The 19,074-nt window shown below is 38.8% G+C and overlaps 1 protein-coding gene across 5 annotated transcripts in view; it reads left to right on the plus strand.

The window, feature by feature from the left end:
* LOC139761358 (uncharacterized) overlaps positions 1 to 19,074 on the plus strand; it is a 146,291-nt gene that overhangs the window by 103,996 nt on the left and 23,221 nt on the right. For 4 of the 5 annotated variants that reach the window (XM_071685455.1, XM_071685453.1, XM_071685454.1 and 1 more), the window contains exons 4-10: positions 1,393 to 1,515; positions 13,833 to 13,983; positions 15,524 to 15,655; positions 15,980 to 16,092; positions 17,250 to 17,326; positions 17,713 to 17,820; positions 18,802 to 18,866. In XM_071685455.1, coding sequence (XP_071541556.1) covers positions 1,393 to 1,515; positions 13,833 to 13,983; positions 15,524 to 15,655; positions 15,980 to 16,092; positions 17,250 to 17,326; positions 17,713 to 17,820; positions 18,802 to 18,866 — 769 coding nt within the window. The remainder of the gene's footprint in view (positions 1 to 1,392; positions 1,516 to 13,832; positions 13,984 to 15,523; positions 15,656 to 15,979; positions 16,093 to 17,249; positions 17,327 to 17,712; positions 17,821 to 18,801; positions 18,867 to 19,074) is intronic. The other variant, XM_071685457.1, reaches the window with a different exon arrangement.

Below are 19,074 nucleotides of genomic sequence, written 5' to 3' on the forward strand. Positions count from 1 at the left end.
GTTTGAATAATAACTCTGATTCTTCCCCTGGATGGCCATGAATTAAACATAACATTTGAAACCTGTGTTGCTGGATGCCCCAGAGAGATGTGTGAAGATAAGTGCATGATGTGAGGGAATCTGAATTCTGGACTCAGCCATCCCAGCATGACAATGAACAGACAAATCAAACAAGAAAAGAAGTAACTTATGCATGACACGTCTATAATTAACGTTTTCACTTGAAGTGGATACTTCTTGCACATGACAAGTGTGTACATAGACTTTCCTTTGTTAGAGTATTAGCTTTCATTTAGCTTTAACCAGCCTGATAGAACCCTTGCTTGTATGGCTGCTTTAACCAAGGCTCAAATGCTACCTTTTGCCAAGCTGTACCCATACAGTATAGAAGAACACCATAAATAAGTTCAGTGAAAAAATGAATCTATGTCTTGTGATCAGCCTCCCAGTTGGATCATTGATGGGAATCCAGACTTTTGATGAATACTTGATACAATCAGCTATCAGTATAATGGAACAGTGGTTGTTTCCCAGAGAAGCACAAAAGTCTGTGCAAATCGGACTGTAAAAAAGTTTATCAAACATAATCAAGAAAGGGAGATGCGAGTCCCAACAACATCACATGCTCCGTCAAGTAATCACGTCTGCATATCCACTGGAATGAGGTCATGGAAAATAGCCAAGATTTTAAATGAGTGCTGAGTATACAGAAGTGAATCTCAATTAAAAGGGGTCAATCTACAGCACCTTTTTATTTGATGTTCATAAGAAAAGTAAAATTACTAGTGAAAATTTGTCTACTGTGACACTGCTTGGTAAGCATGGACAACACAGATTCTCATTTGACAATGAATTCCTACCCTAAGACCTGGTAATACCTGGAGGACCTCGTGTTGGAATGTAGAATTGGAATTCATTTAATAAATGATGTGATCTTTCTCAGTAGAAAATACATATATAATTTTTGATTCAGTCCAGAATTTCAGCTCCCCGTGGAGAAAAGGAATGGTTCTATAGTGCCAAGGCGATAGAGGAATTAGACCTGACATTGCAAGTGAAGGGTCAACCAGAGTTGAGAGCTAGACCTGAAGGTCAGCCATACTTGAAGGATTGTCCGTACAGTGAAGGTTAAGCTCAGACTTTGGGTCAGCCTTAGAGTAAAGGGCAAAGCCCTGAAATGAAGATGAAGCCCAATTAAAAGTTAAAGCTTACAATTATGGGTCAGTCCAAATGTGAAGGTGGAGGCCCAGAATTTAGGATCAGCCTCTTAGAAGAGGATGAGCCCCAGAGTTAATGGTTAGCCCTGCAGTAAAAGGTTGAGCCCAGAGTTAAGGGTCAGTCAGAGGTACAGGGGTCATGGCCAGCATTAAGGGCATGGGTGTGTGTCTGCAGGTGCGGCCATTGGTAGGGTGGTGGGGCGAGGGCGGCAGTGCTGGGTCAGTGCTGGAGGACACCGCTTCCTCCGATGAATGCCACCGGTCCACACTTACGCTGGTCCACTCCCCTGCCCGTACTGTGAGTACTTGTACCCTCCTGTACCTTCACACTCTTGTTGGTTCACTCCTGCCATACTGTGAGTACCTGTATCATCCCATACCTTCACACTACTAATGCCAGTCCACTCCAACCCATACCATATCGTGAGTACCTCATCACTCCTGTACCTCCATACTTTTGACCACCCTAACCACCTTGTACGTCTCTGTACTTCCACTCTCACTCTTTCTCCAACCCATACCATTTGTTCCTGTATCTTCATCTCTACAGAGATCCACTCTGTCTCTATTTTGAGTACCTGTAACCTTTGCCTCCACTTGCATGCTGGTCCACTTCCTCACCTGCACTGTGAGTACTGTACCTGTGTTTCCCCATAGGTTCTTGTACCTTCAAGAAGCTTGTCCACCCATCCTACTGCCCATACCGTGAGTACCTGTACCTTTCTGTACCTCCATGCTCATGCTGATCCACCCTACCACCAGTACTGTAAGTACTTGTACCCTCCTATACCATGTGGTGCATCTGGCCTAATGTCGATCCACCCCTGCCAGTACCATGTGTGTCTGCACCATCTCATACCACCACTTTTTTGCTGACCAACTTTTCTGCTTGTACCCATATTGTGGTTATCTACAATAATAATAATAATAATAATAATAATAATATAATAATAATAATAATAATAGTAATAATAATAACATTAATAATGATAAATACTAACGATATTATTATTATTTATCAATGTGGATAGGGGAGAAGAAAAAATACCCACACACCTGCTGCATTATCACTATATAAGTAGGAAAAGAAGGAGCCAAGCAAGTATTTTTCTTTATGGGCCCAGTTGACTGTTCAGGAGGGAAAGGAGAGCAGTTGTACAAAAAAAATACTGATAATACAGTAATGGTAATCATAATAATAATAATAATAATAATAGTAATAATAATAATAATTATAATAATGATAATAACTATTATTATTATAATTAATTTCATTATACTTGATCACAGTTCCCTGCATCAGCGAGGTAGCACCAGGAAGCAGATGAAGAAATGGCCCATCCACTCATATACACATATGTATACATACTGTATAAATGCCCAAACACACACATATACATATATATTTTATTCATTTATTCATTTATCATACTTGATCGCCATTTCCCACATCATCGAGGTAGCACCAGGAAACAGATGAAGAATGGCCCATCCACACATATACACACATATATATACATAAAAGGCCATACACATACATATAAATATCAACATATACATACACATACACAGACATATACATATATACACATGTACATATTCATACTTATTTGCCTTCGTCCATTCCTGTTGCTACCACACCATTTAAGAAAAAGCGCCGTGTTGCAAGATAGCGCCAGGAACAGATGAAGAATGGCCTTACTTGCTTACGTCCACTCCTAGCTGTCCCCTATCCACAATCAAGCCTCAAGACCTCTTTGTGATTTTACCTGACCACCAAATAATAGTGATAATGATAACAATGCTACTACTACTACTACTACTCCTACTTTTCTTATGAACAACTTTTCTTACCTTAGTGAGGTAATGGCAGGAAGAAAGGAATGATGGTCTCATTTGCTTCATACACTTGCTACGTATAGTCTAGAACAAAGGAGAGAAACAGATACATGAAAGTATATGCCTGGCAGAACATGGAAGACATAAAGAGTAATATCTTAAACTTGAAAATCAAATCAGCAATGAAAATACAGAATCATCACATCAGAAGTACTACTCGATATCAGATGAAACTGTATGAATGCCTGGCAAGAAAATCTGAATGGTTATCTAATGCAATACAAAGAGATTTATGAAAAACACACTTGGATTGCCTACAAAAACATTCAAAAGAAGATTAGACTCGTTTTGAAGTCATACCGAATAAACTTGAATTGACGGCTATGATAGAGAAGTGGTGGTTGAGGGAAACAGCATAGTTCAACATGCAAGACATGTGGTGAGCACTATATGCTAGCCCTGCCTCTCTTACAAAATCTCATCATATGCACTCGTAGGTAGGTATGTAGGTACCTTTCATGTAAAAGGTACTGAAACCAAAGCCTATCAATCACAGCCAAGCTCCACAGACTATTCAACAGTTTACTTATACTTCTTCGTATGCCCTGATTCAGGCCACTAACTGCTCCTTCCCAATCACGTTTTGTGCATGCTGCCAGTCTCCCAATCACCATTTTCCCATACAACTGATTAGGTGTATTCAACAAGCTTATACCCTCAAAATCTGAGCATTCACCTTTGTCTACCATGTATTCTGATATACCTCAGGTACCTCTCCTTGTGCCGTACAAATGCCAAACAGACAGACTATCCAATTAACAACAATGTCACCCCTTTTCTTGTGAAACTCAGCTGCAATCCCATCCACCCTTCCTCTTTCCCACACTTCATCTTGTGCAGTAATGCTGATCATAACAGTTATAATAATGATGATAATAATAATAATCATACTGATAATAATTGCAATAATAATAATAATAATAATAATGATTTTTTTTTTTTTTTTTGCTTTGTCGCTGTCTCCCGCGTTTGTGAGGTAGCGCAAGGAAACAGACGAAAGAAATGGCCCAACCCACCCCCATACACATGTATATACATACGTCCACACACGCAAATATACATACCTACACAGCTTTCCATGGTTTACCCCAGACGCTTCACATGCCTTGATTCAATCCACTGACAGCACATCAACCGCGGTATACCACATTGCTCCAATTCACTCTATTCCTTGCCCTCCTTTCACCCTCCTGCATGTTCAGGCCCCGATCACACAAAATCTTTTTCACTCCATCTTTCCACCTCCAATTTGGTCTCCCTCTTCTCCTCGTTCACTCCACCTCCGACACATATATCCTCTTGGTCAATCTTTCCTCACTCATTCTCTCCATGTGACCAAACCATTTCAAAACACCCTCTTCTGCTCTCTCAACCACGCTCTTTTTATTTCCACACATAATAATGATAATAATAATAATAGCAGTAACAATATACTGTTTCACACATGTTCACCATTTCCTACATTAGCAAGGTAGCACCAGGAACAGATGAAGAAATGATCTCATTCTCTAACATCCACTCTCTAGCAGTTATGTATGGTGTAAAAAACTGAAGCGAGCTCCCTTTCTACAATCATCTCACAGACCTTTCCATTGGTTACACCTGACCGTTTCATACACCCAGGTTTAGCCCACTGACAGCATATTGTCCCCTGTAAACCACATTGCTTGAATTCCAATAATGATAATAATACCATATTGGCTATCAAAACAATACTGTAACGATCAAATGTTGTGGATAATGGTATAGCACATAGCACAATGGCTTGGTTCTGTGTCTCAGTGGACTCTCATTAAGCTTGGGTGAAACTATGTTTCTATACCTTCACCCTCTCGCCATACCACATCCTTCCCCCTTACTGTAATTACATGTACTGACGTATACCATTCCATATCCCAACACTCGTGGCAGTCTGCTCTTCTCGTATCATGAGTACCTGTACCTGCCTGTACTTTATATTGATATCCTCTTCCGTGATGGGTATTTGAGTACCTGTATCATCTTGTATGTCCATCCTCACGCTGTTTCACTCCACTGTGAGTACCATCCATACCTCCTCTATCATGCCATTTGACTCTCCCACCTGTACTATTGATAGTACCTACTATTTACTGTATCCTAGTTTACCCTCCTTCCCTTGTTTGGACTCTACCTTAAGGCACCACATTACCATTTTATGTCCCCTTTGCTACCTAAAGGTGCCATATTACCATTACTTAACTCCTTTGCTTTGTTGCACTTTTTTCCTACTTTACTATAATGTATCTTGTACCTGTATACCCTTCTCTATGAAAGGCTGCTTAGCTGTACTGCTCCTAACAGTACTTTAGTGTACTTTCTATACCTTAATGTACATCCATTGTATCAAATTGTACTCCATGTGCTGTACCTCCCGTACGACACTGAACCTCTGTGCTTCAATGTATTCCTGTAATTCCTTGTTTCAGTGTAATTACTACTGTTCCCAGTGCACTGATGTACTCACATGTACTTCCTCCAGTACAATGCTGTTTTTGTATGCTATATTGTTCTTTCCTGTAGGTCTCCAGTATCACACTAGCCTCTAATGTATCCGCATTGTAACGCCACTATCCTTTGTGAGAGACTGATAGATGTGCACCATATCTTGTATTTGATAAAGTATAACTAAGGTTATTGATAATATGTACCACATACACTGTACCCTCAACACTGCACCAATTCTTGCACACTGTACCTTACATACTGTTTTCCCCCACTAAACCTTGCTATTGCCTGCACCATTTCCTGCTCACTGTAACTTTCATACTGTGTCCACTGCCATACCTTCAATTTATACCATACTATGTCAGGCATATTGCATCATATGTACCTATGCTGCACATTATGTCCAGCACTGTTCTATATGCACTGAATAGTGTTCAACAGTGCACCTACACTTTATTTTAATGGATGAATGCTTGCAAAGGAGAAGTTATACCCTAGTAAGAGGAAGCATGGGTTTAAGAAGGAAAGAGTCATGTACAATAAAACCTTTAGATTAATATGATAGAGAGTGGGTTGAATGGCTTCCGGTATTTGAAATACAGTACCAGAAAGCATTTGACACTATTCCCCTGAAAAGTTTGGTGAAAATAAATTAGATTTCCTGACTGGTGCAAAAATGGGGTACGCCTCTGATGAAATGGATGTTTTTGTAGGTGGGGATAAAAAAAAAAAACTCACACAATGGAGTTGCATTTTCAAACTGGATCAAAGTTACTAGTGGTGTTCCACAGGGCTGTTTCTTAAAAGTCATCGTTCTTTGTCCTTACTGCAAAGGACTCTGAATATAGCTGTGGATGATGCCAAACTTTTGAGGGAAGTAAAAGCAAAGATACCTAAATAAACTCTGGGTTTGGCCATCACTTGGTTATGAAATTCAGCTTGGTTGTATACAAACTGACAACAATAGGAATCAATGAAATAAAACCATAGTATGACCACCATCTTGTGGGTGGTAAGTTCCAGGAGTTTTGGTTGTAAAAGGGAGTTGAGGGTTGAGTAATTCATAGTAAAGCAGGTAAAGTCTAGATATATGTAATGATCATGGTTAAAGGAGTCCTCAAGTACTTGAAAAAGATGTTCAAAAAATTATTTCCAAGCATACATTAGTCCTAGAGTAATGCATTAGCTTGGTCTTCCAAATTGAGGAAATGTTTAAATGTAATAGAAAGAAGGGGTACAATAGCAGGAGACATAGGTTGGATCTAAAGCAAATGTGCTGAGGTGTTGGGAGAGAATATCAGCAATAGATCTCTTACACTAAAATAGAGAAGGATGGAGTGAGATCTCACCACAGCCTGAAACCACAGCCAGGTGAGGATATTCCCTCAGAGGCCCAGTCCTCTGTTCTTAAAGCTACCTTGCTAACGCGGGAAATGGCGAATAGTTTGAAAGAAAAAAAGAAAATATATATATATATATATATATATATATATATATATATATATATATATATATATATATATTATACCAGGGTTGACATGCTGCCAATGGATTGAACCAGGGCATGTGAATTGTCTGGGGTAAACCATAGAAAGTTTTGTATGGCCTAGATGTGGAAAGGGAGCTGTGGTTTCGGTGCATTACACATGACAGATAGAGATTGAGTGTGAATGAATGTGGTCTTTGTTGTCTTTTCCTAGCACTACCTCGTGTGTGTGTGTGCGTGTGTGTGTGTTTGATCCATAAAGTAAACAACAAAAGGTTTAAGTGGGTTGTTGTCATGCCCATTGGCAAGACAGTAATGGCCTGAGGTGGAGGAGCCATTCTGGCTACGCCTCTTGCTGCACATAAAAGTGGTTTGTGTGGGAGCCAGGCAGCCCACACCATGCACCCTGCCTTGCCAGGAGGTGTGTAGGATGCAGGGTACAAAGGATATTGAGGGAGGGAGAAGGTTGGGGAAAGTCCAAAAATGGAACAGAGGCAGGCATTTTGTGCATTAGGCTCATGGGGGCTATCTCTTAACCTTATATATATATAATATATATATATATATATATATATATATATATATATATATATAATATATATATATATATATATATATATTACTTGTTATATTTATTTATTATACTTAATTGCATTAATTGCATTAGTGAGGAAGCGCAAGGAAACAGACAAAAGAATGGCCCAACCCACCCACATACACATGTATATACATAAACACCCACACACGCACATATACATATCTATACATTTCAACGTATACACACATAAACATATACATACATACAAATGTACATATTCATACTTGCTGCCTTCATCCATTCCCATCACCACCCTGCCACACCCTTTAATTACTTACTTGATCAAACCACCTCACACCACATATTGTTCTCAAACATGTATATATATATATATATATATATATATATATATATATATATATATATATATATATATATATTATCCCTGGTAAGAGGGGAGAAAGAATACTTCCCATGTATTCCCTGCATGTTGTAGAAGGTGACTAAAAGGGAAGGGAGCGGGGGGCTGGAAAGCCTCCCCTCTCATTTTTAGGTTTCCTAAAGAAGGAACAGAGGAGGGGGCCAAGTGAGGATATTCCCTCAAAGGCTCAGTCCTCTGTTCTTGATGCCACCTCACTAATGCGGGAAATGGAACGAATAGTATGAAAAAAAATAATATATAATATATAAAGTGTTTTAGATATCTGGGAGTGGATCTGGCAGCGGATGGAACCATGGAAGCGGAAGTGGATCATAGGGTGGGGGAGGGGGCGAAAATCCTGGGAGCCTTGAAAAATGTGTGGAAGTCGAGAACATTATCTCGGAAAGTAAAAATGGGTATGTTTGAAGGAATAATGGTTCCAACAATGTTGTATGGTTGCGAGACGTGGGCTATGGATAGAGTTGTGCACAGGAGGGTGGATGTGCTGGAAATGAGATGTTTGAGGACAATGTGTGGTGTGAGGTGGTTTGATCGAGTAAGTAACGTAAGGGTAAGAGAGATGTGTGAAAATAAAAAGAGCGTGGTTGAGAGAGCAGAAGAGGGTGTTTTGTAATGGTTTGGGCACATGGAGAGAATGAGTGAGGAAAGATTGACCAAGAGAATATATGTGTCGGAGGTGGAGGGAACGAGGAGAAGTGGGAGACCAAATTGGAGGTGGAAAGATGGAGTGAAAAAGATTTTGTGTGATCGGGGCCTGAACATGCAGGAGGGTGAAAGGAGGGCAAGGAATAGAGTGAATTGGATCGATGTGGTATACCGGGGTTGACATGCTGTCAGTGGATTGAATCAGGACATGTGAAGTGTCTGGGGTAAACCATGGAAGCTGTGTAGGTATGTATATTTGCGTGTGTGGACGTATGTATATACATGTGTATGGGGGGGGGGTTGGGCCATTTCTTTCGTCTGTTTCCTTGCGCTACCTCGCAAACGCGGGAGACAGCGACAAAGTATAATAAAAAAAAATAATATATATATATATATATATATATATATATATATATATATATATATATATATATATATATATTATGCACTCCAACCCCTACCTCAACCCCATACCTGACACTTCACCACCCACACTAACCACTAGAGCAACTGTGCCCCTCCAGCACTATCTCACCCACCATCAACCCCTCCATTCAAGCACTGTCACCCACCCCATCCACACTTGTATTCATCCCACCCACTCCAACTCCAAATACATCCTCCTGTCCAAGAACCACCATACTCTGGAACCTACCACATTCAACATCTACCCCACCCACTCCCATACCTGCCTTATATTCACCTCCTGCCCCAACTATTCTTATATCTACATCTTATACATCACCTGCCCCACCCCCTCTACCACCCATACCACCACCTCCACCACCCACTTCAACACCTGCCCCACTCACTTCCACCTTCCCCACCCACTCCCACCAACTGTCCCACTCTCTCCAACACCTTTTCCACCCACTCCACCATTTGCCCTACCCACTCCACCACTTGTCCCATCCATCCCACCATTTGCCCCAATCTCTTCCCCACCTGATGCCCCATTCTCTCCGCCACCAGCCTTATTTACACTACCTTCATCAACCATTACCATCACTGCACTACAAACTATCCCAGTCCAACATTGATCCACTTAATCACCCAGTTGATCACTCCCCTGGCACCCACTACCTGAACACTACCACTTTTTCCAACAGCACCTGAGTCACCTCGTACAATACACTTACACTTTCATTGTACTTGGTATACATATTGTGTACTTTCTTTCCAAAATACATGTGCTTTTCATCACCTTGTTTTGATTATAGAATACCTTTCTTTTTTTCTTCATTTCAGTCTGTACCCTGGTAGTTCATTGAATATACAAAAGATGTACCTTTGGTCTTACATGCATGTTTTATAGAATTTTTTTAAACAGACTTAATATTTAAAGTAGCAGTTTTGAGAGTGCATTGCATTGGCTGGATTTCTTTAAAATTATGTGAATTTTCGTAAAATTTTATTGACCTGCAGTTTTCTTAGACAAGGTTTCTCAAAAAAGAATTTTTCTGTAAACTGTTGACTAGACTTCGTTGTATTAAATATTGTATGTACCGACTACTCCCTCTACAGTGTTTACAGGTTGATTCTACTTTATGTTCACCTTCAGCGAGTATTTTGTTTTTTTAATAAAAGCTCACCATCTTCTATATGGTGTTTTAATTTTGGTTCTACAACTTTGGTTCTTTGTGTAAAATCCACTTTATACTGTAGTACCTAACATGGCTTGTTGGAACACTGAAAGATCTGAGTGCATATTTGTGTACTGTATATGTCAAATACTTATGGTGGGTCACCGATAATGGTTAGAATAGGGACAAGGGATAAGGTGAAGAGATAATTGAAATAAAATTAAGCCATTTCTCAGACTTTATCACAAGATGGTTAATGTAGAACATCAAACAACCATTTATTTGTCATCTCTGTTGCCTAAAATCCAAGACAGGTCTTAAACTATTCAAAAGACAGAGATGCCATCGCCACACAAACTAGGGTCAAAGAGCAGAGCTTGTCTTTAAATTGTAAGAATGAAGACTAAACGTCTGCACAGGCTTGGCTCGGAAAACTCATTTGCAGTTAAGATCTGTGAGTAGATCTCCACATTTCCATTTACCGTGGCCTCAGAGAGCATATCTGGATGGACCAGGAGCAAAGAGTTAAAATCTGCTCCTTTTATCATGGGATTTGCAAGTACTGGAGAGCCCAGGTTTAATACCAAACTGTCAACAAGTTTACCCACAACATCTGAGCATTTTGGTTGGTAGTTTCACTATCATCATAAACGAAACAACAGAGTCATACCTGTAATATTATATTTTCACCATTACATGTTAAGTGGATCTAATTTTTCTTGGTATAACATGATAAGCTTAAAGATGTTTTAAAACTAAACATGAGGTTAAAAAGTGGGTACATGGATCGATGGAACAAGGGGTGGGTTCATGATTTGGTTATGGCTCACCTTGTATCAGAAAGGACTGCCTATGGTTGGAAAACTTGCACTCATTGACATTTCAAGTGATTCTTTAAAGTAAGGAAAATATGATCAAGTTATGATGACTATGACAATAGATGAAAAATGAATTTACTGAAAAAACTGTACAGCAGTACAGTATTACTCATAAATGTGAGGTTTTAAAGTTAAATCAATAGAACATTTTTTCATTGGACAATATGATTAGCTTTTGTATCAATGAAATGATATGTTCTGAGGAAATACTGCATGGAATATCATCAAGGTATCAGATAACTTATCCTAATGCAGTGAGAATCTTTGTTTTACCAGAAATTCATGTGTGCCATCAGGGAGGGAAGAGAGTGAGTGGTTCCTGGTGAAGGAAGGTCTGCAACATGGATGTGTGATGTTACCACGGCTGTTTAATCTCATTACAGACAGGGTGGTGAAGGAGGTGAATGCAAGGCTCTTAGAGTGGAGGGCAGATCTGTGCTACATAGAGGGGGGGGGGGGTGAATCAGTTGACTAGATGGCATGGCTCTGGCAGCAGACTCCTGGGAGAAACTCCAGAAGGCGATGATAGTGTTTAGGAGAGCATGTGACGAGAAATTCAAAAGTAAATGAGAAGTACGATAATGTGGAGAAGCAGGAGAATAAAACAGGATGATATGAGTGTAAGTCTGAGTGGGCATGATCTGGAGGAAGTGGAGTGGATGTGGCAGGAGAGGTCATTGTCCATTAGGGCAAAGATGGGTATGTTTGAAGTTTTAGTATTCCCAAGTGTGTTGGACTGATGTGGATCCTGGACCTTTAATGCAAAAGATAGGAAGAGTGTTGACATGTTGGAAAATAATTGGATTTATGTGTCAGAAGTGGAGGGAACAAGGGAACGAGGAGACCAAATTAAAAATGGAAGGAGAGAGTGAAAAAGATTTTGAGTGATCGGGGCCTAAACATGCAGGAGGATGAAAGGCATGCATAGGCAAGAAGGAGAGAATGATTTAGAATGATGTGGTATACTAAGATGGATGTGCTCTCAGTGGACTAAACCACAGCATGTGAAGCATATATATATATATATATATATATATATATATATATATATATATATATATATATATATATATATATATAGACTTCCTGCCCTAGGGGTCCCTTATATCTTTATGTGGCTCCTAAAGCACTCAGGAAGCTGGCCATGTCCACCAATCGGGAGCATAGGTCATAAAGCATTGTGATGTGTGTGTCTACATGTAGAGAGTGAAGGCCAGCTGAGAAGCATTCAATGTTTTCTTTATGCTAGGTGCATCATGGGCAAGAAGGGTCTTAAGGTATGTTTAAACAGCACTTGTAGTGTTGCTGTACATGGGAGCGAGTGACTCGTTTGTCTGGGGAGTGTGGTTTCAGACGGGTGCAACTGTAATATATTGTTTAAAACTTTAATACAGTCTAGGCCATTCATATTCAGTAGATGAATTAAATTCAGTCCTTTACATGTACACAGTGACAAACATTTAAATAACTGTTGATGCACATAGATTTCAGACGAAGGTAAAATCTGAAGTGGCTTACTTTTTTTTTTTGTAGAGCTGTGTTCCACCTTGCCCGCAAAGATTACTTATTTAACACAGTAAAGGAATGCATGATAGAAATTGTTTGTTGTTATAGTATGGATAACTATCATATCCTTGATGCCCTGTCTGACCCTAGTTCTCACCTACCTTGCCCAGCTGTCCAGAGCAGTGTCTATCATACTTGTAAGTACCTCTTTCCTACTCCCATTCCATTTACTCTTTGTTAACTTTAAAAAGCATGCACTCCCAGCTTTTCAAATTGGACACACTTTTGCCTCCAATTGAAAACTTTCCCTTTGTGATTTCCACATAAATATTGTATATTTAGAATTCTAGAATTATAATGTCTTATTTAGTAGTTTTTTCAGAGAGAGTATTTTCCAAGTTGCCATCTAGCTGCTTGAGTAAAAGGCATGATTTTAACATTATACTGATAAAGATTTTGTTAAAAGCAAAACAGAGTTAACTGTATGTATTATTCTAATCTCAGAGGTTTGTTTGTGTATGAATGTGTGATTACTTATTTGTACACAGGAGGGAGTTTCATACTTGAAAGGAGACAAAGGAAGATCTTGTAGCTTCTCTTTTCTATCACGCAGTTTTGAATTTATATGTTCTATGCATTCGCTTCTTCCCATAGCTTGTTCTGCTTGTTCACTATTATACTACTGTAGAAGTATCCTCCCATCTTTTCAGACCCTTTTCATGTTCACCTTCCTTATTGCCCTTCAATATATTGTTTCCTCCTTTTCTTAAAGATCTGTTCCAGTGTCGACTTCATGAGATCCATTCAGGAACTTCAAAATTGTAATCATGTTTCTACTAGTCCATCACCCTCCTTTTGTTTGCAGCTCTATGACTTTTCACCTTCCTGTTGCTCATCTCCTTTATTCTAAGAACCTCTCTTGCAATTCTGATGGCTCATGAAGTGGGTGGTGGGCAGCTCAAACTAAAACCCTCCGATTCACTCTCTCTCTCTTTCTTGCTCAGACTGTGTTTGACTGCGTATGTGCGCAAGTATACATATGTATGAATGTAATTAAATGTGTTTGCATGTTCCTGAGTCTGCTTGTATGTGTGACTGTGCTCAGCTGTGAGTGAATATCATTATATGTACCATGCAATGTAAATTATGTACATATGTGTATCCATCCTCAGTACCTGAGTGGTGAGGCCGGTGATGTTGTCGGTGGGGAGGACTCAGGGGAGGCTTGGAGTGGTGTGGTGTCAGGTGTGTGTGGTGTGGCCCTCATTATCGGTGCTGCCTCACTGCTTCGGCTTCCACGTCTACTTTATGAATATGGTGCAGGTATGATATTGATACTGTTTTTTAGAGCTCAAAATCTCTGTAACTACAGAACATAACTTCATTAACACAAAATCTGATTAAAAATATTCAATGAAAGGTAAATCATCAAATTATGACTAGTTGAGTATAGCTATATTGGAAGGAACGTGTTAAAAACATACAGTTTAAAAAGTGAAGAACCTCTCTAAGTTGGTGTTCCATGAACATGATTTGTATTTTGGAAGAATAATCAGGGATATAACATTCTAATCCTTGTTAATTCCAACGAGGAAGTACTGGCTTTCCTCACCCTTCATGAATCATTTAGCCATGATTGTGGATGTTCACTCATCCCAAGCCTGCCTCTGTCAATCACAGACAACCACAGAGATAATGTCATTGACCCACTTTGTCCCAGGTGCTAGTAGCCCAAAATTCACAGATCATAGGTATCAACTCAAAAGTGGTCACAATTTTTACAGAGAAAGGATTTTCAAAAAAAGCGAGACTAAAAAACAAAGAAACAAAAAGTTTTTTAACTCGAAATGTACATCTCTCTCCTCTGCTGTCTGTCCTTTCAGCATGAGAGCATACCCACATGAAGGAGTAGGGCTATGAGGAAAACTTTTGGATAACAAGACTAGATCCAGAAGCAATAATAAATACCTTCATTGGTGATTTGAGGCATACTGGAGTCCATCACTTCTGAAGAAGGAATCCCCAGAACTAGACATGTAAGAAGTATAGTTTCTAAACTAGGCTATGGTCTGATGCAAGTTGCAGACGAGTGCCAAAGACCCCTTTTCCTGATTTAAATGAAAGGTTTTTGGGGAAGGCTAAGGTAGAAAGCACCCACCAGAAAGGGGTTTCAAGGTTCCAGAGTGCATGAATAGATAGTCTCTTCTCTGTTGAAATCCAAAAGGTCTTGAAGAGAATAACTGGGCGTGATGTTTCACGATGAAGTCTTCCAAGAGTGGATACAATATGCCTGTTCCCAAATTCAGTAGTTTCATTCATAGCCAATGTTTCCAGCGAGAATATATTGATGGTTGAAAGGTCCTAACCCTGATTATCCTCAAGATGTTCAACAGAATGTCTCACGTTCATGGGACAAACTGCAAACCTTCATTATTCTGCAGAATGTCTCATGTTCATGGGACAGACTGCAAACCTTCATTATTCTACAGAATGTCTCATGTTCGTAGGACAGACTGCAGAGGAGAGAAAAAATTACTCCTACCCATTTTGTAATTTTACTATCTTCCCTGCTTCTATTTTCTTATTTTTTCCCTGTTTTGGTAATTTACAATACACAAGATGTGTGAGGCTTTTCACACATACAGCATTGTCATGTGTGTGATCATCATTAGTCATAGCAATATTAATGTAGGTAGTTAGGTTAACAATGAAACATGAGCTGCTAATCAGGATTTAATTCTTCCTAAGGAGACAACTGTCGAGATGTTGAGAATTAAATCCTAATAAGCAACTCATGTCTCATCGCTACGTGACTTCTTATCTGTCAAGATGAACAACATTCAGTACTAATGTGCCTTTCCAGGAAACTTCTTGGCAGCTTGGTGTGCAGTTCTGGTAATCATAGCTGCACCACTGGCTTACCTGGAAGCTTGCCTCTCCCAATTTAGCAGCTCAGCCGCTCTTGCTGTGTGGCGTCTAGTTCCTATAGCCAGAGGTTGGTAACTGAAGATTTTGTGGGTGTATATCATGGCTCAGACATTCTTATGTCTGGTGAAGTAGATGGACTGTCAATGCTGCATTCTTGTCAAAGCCAGAATCTTGACATATATTTGGAATACTGCAGTTAAATTTAAAGTAACGTGTTGTGAAGAGGTCTACAGTGATCTCTCTGTTGTATAATAATAATTCTTTCCACTACATTCCTACATCCTGCTTATCAGTATGCACTGTAAATGTACAAATTGATGAATAATTATTTTTTATTATTGGTATGTTAAATTTCTTCTTGATAAACACAAAAGGATATCATTGTGCGCAGGTGTTGGATGGTCCTCTGTGGTGGTGTGTTTTTACTGGGCAGTAGTTGTGCTCGGGTATGTGGCTCCTGTTGTCCACTATATTCTGCTGTGGATTAATCCAATCCTTGTTGAGGTAAGTTCTTGGGGTCCTCATACAATTGGAAAACATTCACGCACCTACTGAAAAATTCCTAATCCCTTTGATAACAGAAAAATGGTCTTGGTGTATGATACAAGTTGATAGTCTTGTAAGGCAGAGATCTTGAGTTTATTTTCCTAATAAGTCCAGAAACCTTTATGATAGAATAAACTTCGTTTGAATCTGGCAGTGAATAGACTTTTTTTCCCTTGTTATTAACCCATAGAAATTGCTTGAATGTCCCTGGTTATACAAGCATCACAGAGGGCTTGTTATCAATCCATCACTGCTGCCAGATGTATGTATATGATATTATGTTTTTCTCAGTTCTATGACACTGATACATTATTATTTGTTAGTACTTTTCATATTTTGTGTTAGAACATACGAGTTCATTTGCATAAATAACTTTTGTATGACACTGATGAAATCTTGAACGAAATACTCCATATGAACTCATTAGGAGTTTACTTCCTTGCTTAGGCAGCGCAACTTCATACTCCTCTCTTTCTGATATCAATAGGGTAATGAATCCCTCTGTTTCTTTCTTTTGGGCAAGGTTCATAGCCTCTGGCTACTTTCTGTCAACATGCCAATGAAAATCGTAGATACCATATTTGAATGTTAAGACTGGACAAAAGTTAGGACCCAAAGTGAAATGTGAAGTGAACAATATCCAGGATGGGCAAGAAAATGGTGAACAGAAAATTTATGAAATTAACTTCAAGAGGCTTTTGTTTCATTTCTGAAATACATGAATGTCTCATGAAACTGCGAAACAAACTAGAAAACAGAACCAATTAACATGAAAGCATTTTGAAATTTAATATATGGGACCAGAAACAAAAAGTGACAGTTTTGACAAATAAGATGCTTGTAATGGTACAGTGTATGACAGTAATCAATGAAAATATATCTTTTTTAGTTCAATGATGTTTTAGATCCATTTTAAACTTTTCATGCTTTTAAAAATCATAAGTAAGCTAAATGAAAAGCAAGGTTTAGAGAGGAGATTGCACTCCTAACACTTTATATTCACAAGTGTTACTTCTATACAAAATATATCCTTTCTTTAGTAAAAAGAAAAATATATTTATATATCAGTCAGTCATCGAACATAGTTGTCTTATCCTTTCTCATCGCTGTTGCAGGGAGTGGTGCCTTCAGAGTGCAACAACAGCTTCCACAATGACAATAACACCGGGGACTGGATAGTAGATTACCACAGGTCTGAGTCAGATATCTGTATATTTTTAGCTTATAAATCTGTGTAAATATTTCTAGTTTTATAAACATGTTTTTGCATGGTATGCATTACAAAAACAGCTTGCAGATATAAGGCATTCACGTCAGTCTTTAAAACCTTACATTTACTTTGCCATCAGATGAGGATAACAACCTAGTTTGGTGTTTGGATGTTATGACCATACTAAATTTAAACTGTGTTTTTAATTTCACCTTGGAAGTACAGATAACCATTTGATTTGCATCCAATTATAAAAGCATCTCATATTTATCATGACTTTCGCATGAGCTTAGGTAAGAAAAAGGAGTCTTAGAGTAGATTTTGGATAATGCAAATTTTTAGAGCTACAATATTGCTTTTCTTTACAGAATGTGTGTTTATGAATTGCCGGATGATTGGGAAGCAGGTTTGGAGTTATCCTTTACCTGGCCCTTGCCTGCAGGCATGGCAGCCACTGCCGTCACAGCTTCTATTGTGTATGTAGCACTATTCTTAATCATGTGGTGGCTTCCCTCATTACATTCGTGGTCCTTGTAGATGTCATATGTAGTACGTACCTCTTTATTTGGGATGCTGTGAAAGGGGAGGCGTGAATAGCCTCCATCTTTCTGGAAAACAGTTTTGCTTTTGCATTATAAGTATCAGTGCAATCTACAATATTTGTAGATAAGTACCATTTAGATAAGAGATCTACATGCAAAAAGGTAAGGCCTTTTCTTCACTTGTTCCTGCACTTACTTGCAAGTGTGGGAAACAGCAAGCAAGTATGAAACAAAGAAAGAGATTAGAGATGAGCCAAGTTCCGGCTAGAAGGCCGAGGTTGCCCTTCAAGAGCAGATGGTGCACATCAGTGTTTTTCAGTCAGGGTTCCACAAGCATTTATCCAGGGTTTTGCAAAATTCTTTAATGATCAGGGGAAAAAGTTATGGAAGCTATTTTGAGTTTTGGTAATGGTTCCTACAAAACTGATTATGAAGCAACAAGATATGGCATAAGAAAGAAGAGAAGAGTTCAGGCTCTAGAAAATAATACTTCTTTTATAAGGTTCCTTGACCAAGAAAAAGTTGAAAAACATTGCGGTACATATATACAACTTCACAGGTGCTGATCCACACAAGAATATTTTGCCACATCTTGATAGATGCCTGTGCTTCTGGTCTTTCATATAAGTGTTATAAGTCCTTGATAGAATTTTAATACTGGATAACTCATTTATATTTTTATTAAATAAATATATACTCTCATTCACATTTCCTTAATGAAAACTGGCTAAGCATGGTTCAAAGACTGTGCTCTATACTGTCTGCATTGATTTAAGTGCAAATGAAGCACAATATTTATTTCAAATCAACCGTTCACATTCTTTTGTTGTCCTGAATTGTATCAATATCATTTTTACTTCTTTAGTGACCCACAACAGTAATTTCTATTCTGAAAAAATATTTCTGCATTTACAGGGCTGCATGTGGAGCTCGCACCCTGGCTGGTATAATTGGAGCCACATCACTACTATCAATTGTTGGTGAGTGATAGAACATTACATTAACGTGTTCATTATACCCTTCAAAAGTACATCATTCTCCAAAAGATCAATCACATATCTTACTCCATTATTCAATGTAATTAGAGCTTTTCACATTATTGAAGAAGAAGCATATTTATATAGACTATCAGACTAAAAGCCATTTTTGTTTGGATGTTACTATTTTATCCTTGGGGATAGGGGAGAA

The sequence above is a fragment of the Panulirus ornatus genome, chromosome 40 (genome assembly GCF_036320965.1).
Source record: "Panulirus ornatus isolate Po-2019 chromosome 40, ASM3632096v1, whole genome shotgun sequence".
Classification (NCBI taxonomy): domain Eukaryota; kingdom Metazoa; phylum Arthropoda; class Malacostraca; order Decapoda; family Palinuridae; genus Panulirus; species Panulirus ornatus.